Source organism: Coenobita brevimanus, chromosome 4, assembly GCF_032717465.1.
Source record: "Coenobita brevimanus isolate Jiangsu-jjx chromosome 4, ASM3271746v2, whole genome shotgun sequence".
NCBI lineage: Eukaryota > Metazoa > Arthropoda > Malacostraca > Decapoda > Coenobitidae > Coenobita > Coenobita brevimanus.
This window is the reverse complement of record NC_136957.1, coordinates 12,604,090-12,616,883: the sequence shown is the minus strand read 5'-3', so window position 1 is coordinate 12,616,883 and position 12,794 is coordinate 12,604,090. Positions and strand designations below refer to the sequence as shown.

At 44.0% G+C, this 12,794-nt stretch overlaps 1 protein-coding gene across 1 annotated transcript in view; it reads left to right on the top strand.

The window, feature by feature from the left end:
• Positions 1–12,794, top strand: part of LOC145395854 (roundabout homolog 1-like) — a 742,719-nt gene that overhangs the window by 445,387 nt on the left and 284,538 nt on the right. Inside the window, exon 3 of the mRNA XM_080269381.1 lies at positions 8,188–8,375. Coding sequence (XP_080125507.1) covers positions 8,188–8,375 — 188 coding nt within the window. The remainder of the gene's footprint in view (positions 1–8,187; positions 8,376–12,794) is intronic.

The window sequence follows — 12,794 nt, the reverse complement described above, 5'->3', positions numbered from 1 at the left end:
CATATTCCACCATTTGGGTTTGATATTTTTCGCAGGCCATCTGTTGCACATTAGAATACATAACTTTACTGCTTTACTGAGAGTTCCTGTGAGTAATTTCCATGCTTCATTAATACCTGCTGTTCGAACAGTGGGATTCGAGTCACTAGAACCAATAATTTCCATTAATTTTTTAAAACAATGCTCTCTTGTAGCTGGTCATTTTCTCGTAACTAGCCCTGACATTGTCGTCACTGAATTAAGATTTAATGTGTCCATATGATGGTCTCTAGTATTAAACCATAACATTACTAAGTTTTCTGATGTGGCCAAAACCAGATCTAATGTACTACCTCCTCGTGTTGGACAGTGTACTAGCTGATGCAATGAACTTTCTTAGAAGCTGGTGTGCAGGTCTAACCCTGTGTGTGATGATAGGTCCTCTTTTCATTTGGCAACTGGTAAATTAATTTAAAAGATTACAGTATTTTGTGTGCTACATATTTCAGCAGTTAGGTTGTATATTTCTTTATCAGTGTTAGTGGACTTTGCTGGTGGACGTTAGGTTAACCCAAGTACTGTTTTGCTATGGGATTTAATTTCTCTTACTACTTATAATGTTGTAACCTGGTATGTTGTATTCTGCTAAAAAAAAAAAAATGTAGTTGTTCCATGCTGTAGCCACGGTTCTGTTGCACCTATTACGTCGTAGTCTTCAGGAGAAACATAATCCTCTAAATCCGAAAACTAAATCCGAGAACTTATTCCGCAAACTACGCACATTCACGAGAAGAGCCTTCATGTCTTTGCCTCCGTTACCCTGCCAACGATTTTTGACAGCTATGTTGACTTGTCTGTAGGCCTTGTACGGCGAGTGTGTGTGTGTGTGTGTGTGTGTGTGTGTGTGTGTGTGTGTGTGTGTGTGTGTGTGTGTGTGTGTGTGTGTGTGTGTGTGTGTGTGTGTGTGTGCGTGCGTGTGTGTGTGTGTGTGTGTGTGTGTGTGTGTGTGTGTGTGTAGGGCCAGAAAAACGTACTCCATCATCCAATAGACGACCCAGACGAGCAGGGCCAACCGGGTTCAAGTGGAGACCATCATGTGTAAACAGAATCAGCTGCATATAGAAGTGATTCCAGGTATCCATAGCTTAACACCCTCCTGTAAACTGACTTGATATGATTTTTCATGATAAAAGCTTTACTATAGATGTTGCTTGCAGCAATCCTGGGGAGATCATCTGAAATGAGAATGTTAATAGCCTTTCTTTTCCTTATATTGCTGGATCATGAATTTAAACTTATTCAGGGGCTCTTCAGACCGGGTTCGCATTACATCGTTGGTTCCACTGGGAATGACTATGAGACTTTCATTACATGCACCTTCTGTGGCAGCTTTCCCGCCTCAGTTATATCATCCAGTCTGGGAGAGAGGGCGGCAGAGGAGGCAGCGTGAGAGGCAGGGAGGGGCAGGTTGTGATGCACAAGAGGCAGGAAGAGAGTCAAGGAGGCTGCTAGGTAGATGGAAAAGGAAGGGAGGAGGCAGAGAGAGCGGCTGAGTGGGCAGACAGAGAGACAGAAATGTAGGTAGAGAAAGAACAGGGGATGGAGGGAGGCAGGAAAGGCATGGAATGAGGCATGTAAAGAGTGAGGCAGGAACCAGTACTGTACTTAATGACTCACTCACAGTAACTCTCCGGTAAATCATGCATTATGGCTAACCATTGACCTGCCTACCCTACCTCAACCCACTCTGCCCTGCTTCACCCTTTCTAACCCACACCGCCCCATCCTATCTATCTATCTATCTATTGCCAGACGCCTCAATCCCGTTTGGGGTGGCCACAAACAAATCGCCTCCAAGTCGCCCTGTCCCCCGCCATTTCACTGCCCTGCTCCCAACTCACACCCCCCTCTCTCATATACCTCTCCACCCCATCCCTCCATCTCATCCTCGGCCTCCCCCTCTCTCTTCCCCCCTCCACCTCACTCACGTACACTCTCTTCGTCAGTCTTTCACCCTCCATCCTCTCCACATGGCCAAACCACCTCAGTGTGTTCCTCATAACGCTTCCTATCACATCCACATCCACACCACAATGCTCCTTTATATCCTCATTCGTCAGCCTGTCTCTCCATGTGACTCCGCAGGCTCCTCTTAAATAACATTTCCACTGCTCTCACTCTTGACTTGTGTCCTTCCAGCAACGTCCAAGCTTCACTTCCATACGTTAGAGTTGGTATCACAGTACTGTCATGTAGTAACTTTTTCACTTCCATGCTCACTTCCCTGTTTCTTATCACTGCTTTCAAAGAACCAGCAACCTTTCTTCCCTGCTGTACCTTTTCAAGCACTTCACCCTCCAAACCTTCATCCTTACTCATCACACTACCCAAGTACTTAAACATACTCACATTTTCCAATTCCTCACCATCCAACCTCGCTGTACATTCACTGACTTCACCTCTCTCAAAGACCATCACTTTACTCTTCCCTACATTCACCTTTAGAGTCCGTTTCTTACACACTCTCCCAAACTCATCCACAAAGCCCAGCTCCCATTCGTCTTCACTCAACAACACAGTATCATCTGCAAACAACAGTAAAGGGAGTTTCCAAACACTATCCTCTCTCACCAGGGCCACTCCAACATCCACTACCCTACCTTGTACCTCGTTTATTACCCCATCCATGTACAGATTGAACAACCATGGAGACATGACACATCTCTGTTTGAACACAACTTTCAAAGAGAAAAATTTACTTAGTTCACAATCCACATGCACTACAGCCTTCGCACCATCGTACATACTCTTCACAGCATTCAACAACTTCCCATCTACTCCATATATTCTTAACACTTTCCACAATCCTTGTCTATCCACCCTGTCATATGCTTTCTCCAAATCCATGAAAGCCGCATACAACTTCTTTCCCTTCTCTAGAAACTTTTCCACTAAAGATCTAAGAATGAATATCTGATCTACACAACCTCTTCCCTTCCTAAAGCCTCCCTGTTCTTCTCCAACTAATTTCTCTGTTCTTTCTCTAACTCTGTCAATAAGTATCCTACCATACATTTTTCCTATTATACTAAGAAGACAAATGCCCCTATGATTACCACACACTTCTTTTTCCCTTTTTCCTTTGTACAAGGGAATAATTTTACCTGACTTCCAATCCTCTGGGACTCTACCTTCCTCCCAGGCCAATCTGCACATCTTCCACATCCATTCTACTACTATCTCTCCCCCATGCTTCAGCATTTCACCACACACTCCATCAATTCCTGGGGCTTTCCCCAATTTAACTTTCTTCATTGCTTCCACAACTTCTATCCTACTGATTTCTTCCTGTCTTCTCACCTCCCTCCTTCTCCCAGCCATTCCCCAGCCACTTATACTTGCATTACTTCCATCCTCTATGTTCAACAATTCCTTAAAGAGTTCTCTCCATCTGCTCACTTTTTCTCCCTTCTCCACTAGTAATCTATCATTTTTATCTTTCACTCCCCTGCTAACTTCACTTCCACCCTGTCTTACTCTCTTCACCTCTTTCCAGAACGTTTTCTTACAGTCTCCCACTTTACACCTAAATTCCTTCCAAATTCCTCATCCGCTCACTTCTTACTCTCTCTTACTAATCTTTTCACCTCTCTCTTTCTTTCTACATATAACTCTCTCTTCCACCTCTCAACTTCTTCCACGCCCCTATTTCTCATCCATTCATTGTATGCTTTCTTCTTTTGTGTCACAGCCTGTCTCACCTCTTCAGTCCACCATGCTGTTCCTTGCACCCCCCTCCGTCTTCTCTTCCTTCCACACACCACATCACATGCTGCACATATTTCTTCTGTAAATATCCTACACACACCTTACATATCTCCCATCTGCTCCAATTCATATTTGCCCAATCGTTCCTCCACTTCTCTCTTATACTCTGCCTTTTTCTCATCCTCTTGTAACCTTTCCACTCTCCTTGCAACTACTCCTTCCTCTCGTCTTTCCCTTCTTCTATTCCTCCATCTTACTTGAATCCTAATTCTGGCCACCACCAAGTAGTGGTCAGAAAGTCCACTCCCCCAACCTCTATAAGGTCTTGCATCCATTACACATCTTCGCATCCTTTCATCCAGACACACATAATCAATCATTGCCTTCCTTTCATTCAGTTCACCACCCACCCTTCTCATCACTCGCCATGTATACCTGTGGATCATTTTATGCCTAAAGAGGGTATTGGCTATCATCAACCCCCTCCCAACACAAATGTCCACTAACGCACTCCCATTCTCATCTATCTCAGCAGGCACACCCCACTCACCAACTATTCCATCCACCTTCACATTCCCAACTTTACCATTGATATCACCGATCAAAAACACTCTCTCATTCCTTCCAAACTTTTCCATGCACACTTCTACATTTGTCCAGAACTCTTCTCTCACTCTTCTAGCACGATCGTGCGTTGGCGCATACACACACACAATCGCCCACATTTGTATTCCAACTTTCAACTTTACCCACACAATCCTTGACCCAACTGATCCATACTGTCTTATGCTCTTCTTCCATCTTTTACTTACAACTATACATACTCCTTCCATTGCCCTCTCATTCTCACCTACTCCTGCACATATACCCCATCCATACTCCCATTCTCTCACACTTTCTCCTCTCCATTTTGTTTCAGTTATTCCACATACATCCAATTTCGCACCCTCAAGCACCTGGACAATCTCTCTCTCTTTCACCTCATCATTCGCTCCTCTTACATTCCATGTACCCATTACCAAGTCCTTTGTCCGTTCCTGGGTCGTCATCGTTTGGTCAGTCCTTGTCCGAGGCTTCTTGTTTGTTTTTTTAGTTAGTTGTTTTCCAGGGAGGGGCACTGACCCTCTGCCAACCCTTTTAGTCACCTTTTATGACAAGCAGGGATACTGGGGAAGTATTCTTGAAAAAAAAACCTACCCCCAGGGGTACACCCCATCCTGCTGTTCCTTAACTTTCCTAAACCACTATACTTTACATAGTCCTGTCTTGTCCTGTCTCCATACCTCACCCCGCCATGCCTTGCCACATCCTGTCTAACCCACCATATCCCACCTGTTCTGTATTATCATGTCTGACCCATCCTATCTAGCCCTACCTCATCCTGTCAACATACTTCACCATACTTTGCCTCACCTTGTCTAACCCACTCCACCCCATATGCCCGTCTCACCCTAGACCAGAGGTCGGCAACCTGGGTCTCAGGTGCCGCATGCAGCTCTATTAGGACACTTTTGCGGCTCCAGGAGCTTCATAAATAATCACTTATACTTTCAGAACGAAGGCATCATACAACTATATTAAAGCATAGTGAAAAAATTACAGAACACATTATTATACTTTGATTCGTTTTGTGAATATAAGTAGATCGAACATTATCACCGTCATATTTTGTTTAGATTTATAGGTACTGTAGATTTCGGTTTATGAGACAATTTTTTGTATTGTGGCTCCGAGAGTAGGACCTACATCATTTTTAGGAAACTTTAAAATAAATGGCTCTTCTAGCTTTAAGAGTTGCTTACCTCTGGCCAAGACCATCGTACTCAGCCCTGGCTCATGATACCTCTATACCCCACCCCACTATGCCTTCCTTCACCCTGGCTAAACCATCCCACCCCACTTGCTGTGCCTCACTCTGTCTAACCACCCCACCCAACCCGGCTGTATTTTGCCTCCCCACGTCACCTCACTTCGTTTAACCCACCCCAGCCTACTCTGCTGCATCTTGTCTGACCAGCCCAACCCTGCTGTGCCTCATCTTCCCAGACCCACCCCACCCTGCTCTGCCTCATCCTGCCTCCCTACTTCAGTCTACCCTGCCTCACCTTGCATACACTTTTCTATCCAACCCTGCATTACCCTACCTACCTTTCCTCCCCAGCTGTCACACCAACTACCCATAGTTCACCCTGCCTCACCGTTCATAAATCTACCTCGCTCTGAGTCATTGTGTTCTGGTAAAATCTTACTCTTTTTAATACAACCCACCTTGACTTGCCTCGCAGTATCTAAACTCACATGGCCAGCTTCATTTAGCATCCTCACCTCATGTAACTTCCTTTGTCTCACCCTGCATCATACTGCCTCGCATGCCAAACTCTGCCTTACCCTGTCACACACCCTGCATCACTCTGTTTCAGTCTACGGCATCTCATGTCATTCTTCTTTATCCTGCCCATTTCTACTTCTCTTTGCCCCAACCAACCCTTCCCCTCTTTATGTAATCCCGTTACACTCAACCTCATCCTGCCACAGACTATCGCAGCTTGCCTTGCCTTACTCCACCCTGCTTCACTCTAACCCTCGCTGCCTCTCTTCCTCACCCTACCAAACTCTCGCACGCCCTGTATTGCTCCGTCTCACGTTGGTACTAATTACTTTTTATTATTACTTTTTTACTATTAGGAGGCAGTTTAGGTACAAAAAAAAAGGAGGTAGTCCTTCCGCTGCACAACTCTCTTCCACAGGCGCATACGGAATATGCTGCTCAGTTTTGACTGCCGAACGTAACGAAGGATATCATAAGGTTTGAGAGAGTCCAGTCGGGCTACATGACTGAACCCAAACATCAGGGACACCAACAGCAGAGACTGCAAACACTGACCCTCCTTTCATTAAAGACTAAGCTTTTTTGTGGACAGCTAACTGAGGAATTCAAAAACTTTCATGGATTTGAAAACAACGGCATCTCATGTCATTCTTCTTTATCCTGCCCATTTCTACTTCTCTTTGCCCCAACCAACCCTTCCCCTCTTTATGTAATCCCGTTACACTCAACCTCATCCTGCCACAGACTATCGCAGCTTGCCTTGCCTTACTCCACCCTGCTTCACTCTAACCCTCCCTGCCTCTCTTCCTCACCCTACCAAACTCTCGCACGCCCTGTATTGCTCCGTCTCCGTCTCAACATAAACAAAACACGATTGATACCCTGCTTGAACCATTACACAATGAATCATTAGGAAATTTCATCACCTACGAGATGTGCAGTCTTTGGAATAGTAGCTAACAGTAGTTAAGAACCGAAGTAACTCACAGTTCCTCGATACATTTGCTCCACACACTGTTAAACAAAATTTTGCTTGGCCTAATTTAACCCACCCTGTCCCGGAGACGTGAATTCACGTCCTCACATGATGTGCACTCATATCCCGGAGATGTAAATTAACGCGGCAACATTGCAAGGTCCCTAATTTGCACAATTTTCAATTTTAACGAGTGATTTCGCGAGTGATTTTTGGCACGTGTACACAGGACACCTTCCTCTATTCCTCTACAAGATGCCAAGCAGGGACAATGCCTTACACCGCATAACCTTTACCCCCCCCCTTGCACGCCATTGTCTCGGCAATTCACCTGTTACCAGTGACCTGGCCAATAAAGACATTCAGGGCCAGAGTGATTCCCCAATCGATGATAATGTGGAGGACAAAGTTTACATAGCATTAGAGGAAGAAATAGTCAGAAATGATGATCAGGTAATGTGGGAAAAAAAGGTCATGAATGGTGATGAGTTAGTGAGTGAAACAATGCTTATAATGCCTATATTACTGTTTGAAAACCAATATACTATTGTACTACATATAAATTCGTATCAAGTAAATAAATAAATACTGTTTATGAGTGGATAAAATAGTTACCCTCCCATAGAACTCGTTTTCTTTGGTGCCAGCCTGTTAGAAAACCCAGTCAGTTAAGGAGGTACTAGTACCTGGATCGAGTATTTTAAACCTCAGGTGAGCGATTTCTCTATGAATTTTTGATGTTTCTCACCAAAAGCGAATGTTTGAACCTAAAAAAAAAAGGTCCAAAAATGTCGGGACTGGGGCGTACCACTGCCCAGAAAACGTCGGGATGGGGCGGGTCAATGGCGAATTGAATGTTCCCTCCATTTCTGTGAAATTTCCAAGCTTGGTCTTTTTCCTACGTTATCTCTCCTTCGTTTTCCGTGCCCACACAGTGGGTGAGAGTGGTAGGTGGGGAGAGCTGTCATCATTGATATATTTTTTTCCCACTATTAGTAACAACATGCACTCGGTATCTTCAGCCATGGTGCCTTCCTCTTATATGTCGTAAGACCTTTTGAGGGTTGGTTTATGCTCATAATTCTCTCTCTCTCTCTCTCTCTCTCTCTCTCTCACCATATATCTGTCTCCCCAGGGATGGTGCGAGAGTGATCACCTCGCAGGACGACCCACACTCGCACAAGGTGCTGTTCCCCGATGGCTCATTGTTCTTCCTGGCGATCAAAATGAACAAGAAAGAAAGCGACGCTGGCACGTACACCTGTCTTGCTTCTAACAGCCACGGCAGCGCCAGGTCCACCAACGCCACCATCACTATAGCCAGTAAGTACACCAATAAAGAAATAGGTAATTATGGCTGGGGTTCATGTACCTGACAGGTCTCCAACAGCCACGGCAGTGCCCATTCTAGCAATACGGCCAACTTCATAGAGAGTGGATAGACTAACTGGGAAGGAACATAGATGGTTATGGCTTTGGGACACAGGTCCTGACAGCCCTGTTACAGGCTGGCAGTTCCAGGTCTACCAATGCCTCTGTCACCATAAGCAGTGAACAGGCTAATTTGGAAGTAGACGGTAATACAGGGGATACATGTCCCTGGCTGGGGGACACGTGTAGCATGATAATGAAAGGCGTGGAGTGGAAATAAAAAGATCTCCATTTGTTATGGCAGTGCTGGGTTTAAGAATACTGTCATCACTACAGCCAGTGTTTATGGTGGATGGACAAATATATTGAATGCCAACAGGTGGGGTTAATAGCGGAAATAGTTGGAAAAATCACTTCAAAAAGTTCAAAGACGACATTCTTCTACCGGACTTCTCTGGCAGAGTGCAAACTAAAAAGCACTCAGAGAATGCATACCTCTGCCAATGCGACTGCCACTAAAAAGGATCCGGATTTGGATCCGTGGAGATATTGTGTGAAATACATAGGATCAGAATCCGTCCCTAAAATTAATCAATTGTTCCTTAACCCATGGCCCACTCTTCCACACAATTTTATTGAAATTCATTGAGAACATTTGGGGATATCGTGTTGACAGATAAATAAACAGACAGACAAGTGAAAACATAACCTCCATCAACTTCGTTGGCAGAGGCAATGAGGGATGTGCAGTGTGCTCTTGATTTGTAGTTTGGGAAGGCTTTGTTTAATTGTTGACCATTATTGCAAACTTTGCTCTGTTTCTTATTAGTGCACTGTGGTCAGTGACAATATGGCCTTGTTTCTTGGTGGTTCATTATTATCGTGTTTTCTTCAGCTTTCGTCTTTCCTGGCTGCCTGTTGATGGATTCTCCTTTCACCCAGTCATAGTCCTAAAAAGACCATGCGTCATCTGTTCAAATCATGGAATCATGCTCCAGATGTCTTCACAGTATGGTGGTTGCAGTATTTATTATGTGATATTAATGCTTTTACAAATATGCTAAGGTTAGGTCTGAAGGATGACAAGGATGGGTTTGAATAATGTGAGAGTTTAGGTGTGAACAATTTGAGTTTGATAGTTGCATTAAAATGGATCGATTTCTTCAAGTTAGCTGTTATTCAATCAGACATTTTCAATTAAAGTGTGTTTCGAACGACTTTTACCTTGAGAATAATAACAGAACTGTTCGTGGGATTGGGCTAACTGTTAAGGTAGTAATATGCAATCGCCATCAAGAAATTCGTTCAGATTATATCAGAAGCTATAGCGATTTATTATTTCATGTCCAAAATGTCACCTAATGTTATAATAAAATTTCATCCACCTCTGTTCGTCGTGGACAAGTATTTTGTTTAATAATTTCTTCACTCACATGAAAGGCACAAGTGACACTCTTTTTAGAGGGAGATGGCACTCATCCAGGAACTCACACTCACACTTTTTCTGCCCAACTCACCAGTCCTTGAGGTAACTGTACTCTCATTTATCCATGTTTGCAAAATGTCAGCTAAAGAACAGTATTCTTCTGCATGTCTTTGCTAGTGACTCCATTCATTTTCAGATGCAGTGTGGCTGAGGATCTCAAAATGAGCAGATCTTGAATTTCGCTCTCTTCTGTTTAGTTTTTTTTTTTCTAGGAAAGAATTTTTTTTCGTTGGTTTTAGCGTTCAGATCTTTTTTCTTTGCATTAAAAACTAGTGGGGCAGTCAGTGGAGAGCATCTCTCCGACTAGGGCAACGTAATTTCCAAACCACTCTTCATAATGGGTTAGGTTTTGCCATAACTGATTAGGGTTTCACAAAAAGTGTTTCTGGAGCCAGAATCTGTAATGCGATCCGGATCGGTCCCAAAAGTTATTCAATTTCTCCCTAGGGCATGAGCTATCTACCTTCTAAATTTGGTCCAGATTTCTATTTTAGTTTTTAAGTAATCCTGCTAACAGACAAACAAACCGTAAAACATCGGTCCCAAAAGTCAATCAGTTGTTCCCTGGGGCATGGGCCATCTACCCACCAAATTTGGTCCAAATTTCTCTCTTAGTTTTTGAGTAATCCTGCTAACAGACAAACAAACAAACAAACAAACAAGCAGGGGTGAAAGCAAGCAGGGGTGTTAATACAACTGGTTACGCCTCACATCCCTTTAGCCCCAGCACAACATGGTTTTAGGCCACTACACTCCACAAACACTGTTCTTACAGACCTTACACAGTTTTTGATGGCATCAGTTCAGCTAGGCCACCACACAGCTAGTCACACTAGACATTAGCAAAGCTTTTGATGCCATCCCCTACCACAACTTCAGAAACAAACTATTCAACACAAACATGCACAATAACACAAAAAGATGGCTGACAAACTATTTAGCAAGCAGATGTGCACATACAACATTTACTGGTCAGTCATCGAACTTTCACAAACGGGGTCCCCCAAGGATCTGTTTTGTCCCCTATTCTCTTTAACCAATACATGCATGGCATACCCACACCCACACATCACAAATACACACGGCTTCCTATTCGGACAACATAACACATGTACACACCAAAACGCAAACACAGCCGCACACATTCTCCAGCCTTACCCCAACACCCTACACGAATGGTTCACCACAAACAGACTCAAAATAACCTCAGCCAAATCGTCAGTGACCCTTCTCACAAACTGGACAGCAGAACACAGTTACATTCCACACCTCACCATAAACAACACTCCCCTACCACACACACACACACACACACACACACACACACACACACACACACACACACACACACACACACACACACACACACACACACACACACACACACACACACACACACACACACACACACACACACACACACACACACACACACACACACACACACACACACACACACACACACACACACACACACACACACACACACACACACACACCAAATCCTCGGTGTAACATGCAATACATCAGTGTCATTTAAACAACATAGCACAAACATTAAAGATAAATTAGCACCAAGACTCAATGCCTTAAAGTCACTTGCCCATACAGCATTTGGACACAACCAATAAACCACCACCACAGTGTACAAACAATATATACGTTCAGTGGTGAATTATGCAAGTCCTGCTTGGGCTTATACCTCACCAAACCTACTACAGCACTGTACAGACCATACAGAACAAGGTCCTAAAAATAATCACAGGCTGCACAGCTACTACACCTACAGACCACCTAAACCAAGAAACCAAAGTCCTAAATGTCAAGGATCATCTAGACATGGGAGGCACACAAAATCTTGCTGCATCCTCCACAAACCCACACCATCCACTACACTACATGGCAGCACATCCACGCACACCAAGGAACATCAAAACAACACCCAGCTCACGATATCATACAGAAATACTGTCATCTCTACCTCCTCGCCTGCCTCAGGCCAGCATCCAAAAACATATCCACACTCAAATCACTCGCCGCTCCATTCAGTCACTTAAAGACAACACACAGGTGCATGCACGGTCTCCTGATATCCACCCTTCTGAATCCTGCCTCCCTAATGAGGACAGGGTCCATCTGGCCAGGCTGAGATGTGGGCATCATCCAGCCCTCTTGAGTTATCAGAAGAGACTGGATGACTCCTTCGCTGATCCCTGTCCAGGATGCAACACAGCATCCCATACTATTAAGCCCGTTATGGAAGACTGCATCACACACAATTGCCTACGCCAACAACACAATGTACGCTCCTTAAGAGCTCTGTGGGAAAGCCTGGTCTCGGCCGTGGCCTTCCTTAGGGACTCAAGGCCGTTCGGCCAGACTGCCTATGGAACAACTACTAGGCTACTACTACTACATACACTCCTTGTGTGAGAGAAATATGACAGTACTTACCTAGATATACATTAAAAAAACAAACATACACACTCTCAGAAAGGGCCAAAGACATACAAAGGACATACACAAACACACAGTCATCCAAACACACAGGCACACATACGTTTAGGGTCGCATTGTAAATGGCTTTCAGTATTTCGCAGTTCCTCTTCTTAGCAGTTGATTCTGCTCATTATGGTTTATCGTTATCTTATATGTTATTGATGTAATACTGATATTGATAAAGTTTCCATCATAATCGTATAAGGGAACACTTATTTGTAATATTTAGATGAAAAAAAAAGGCATGCTAAAGATGAAATTTAAATCTCGTACATTACAACCCGGAGTCATACACCTGAACACAACCAAGAGAATATTTTACACACACACACACACACACACACACACACACACACACACACACACACACACACACACACACCGAT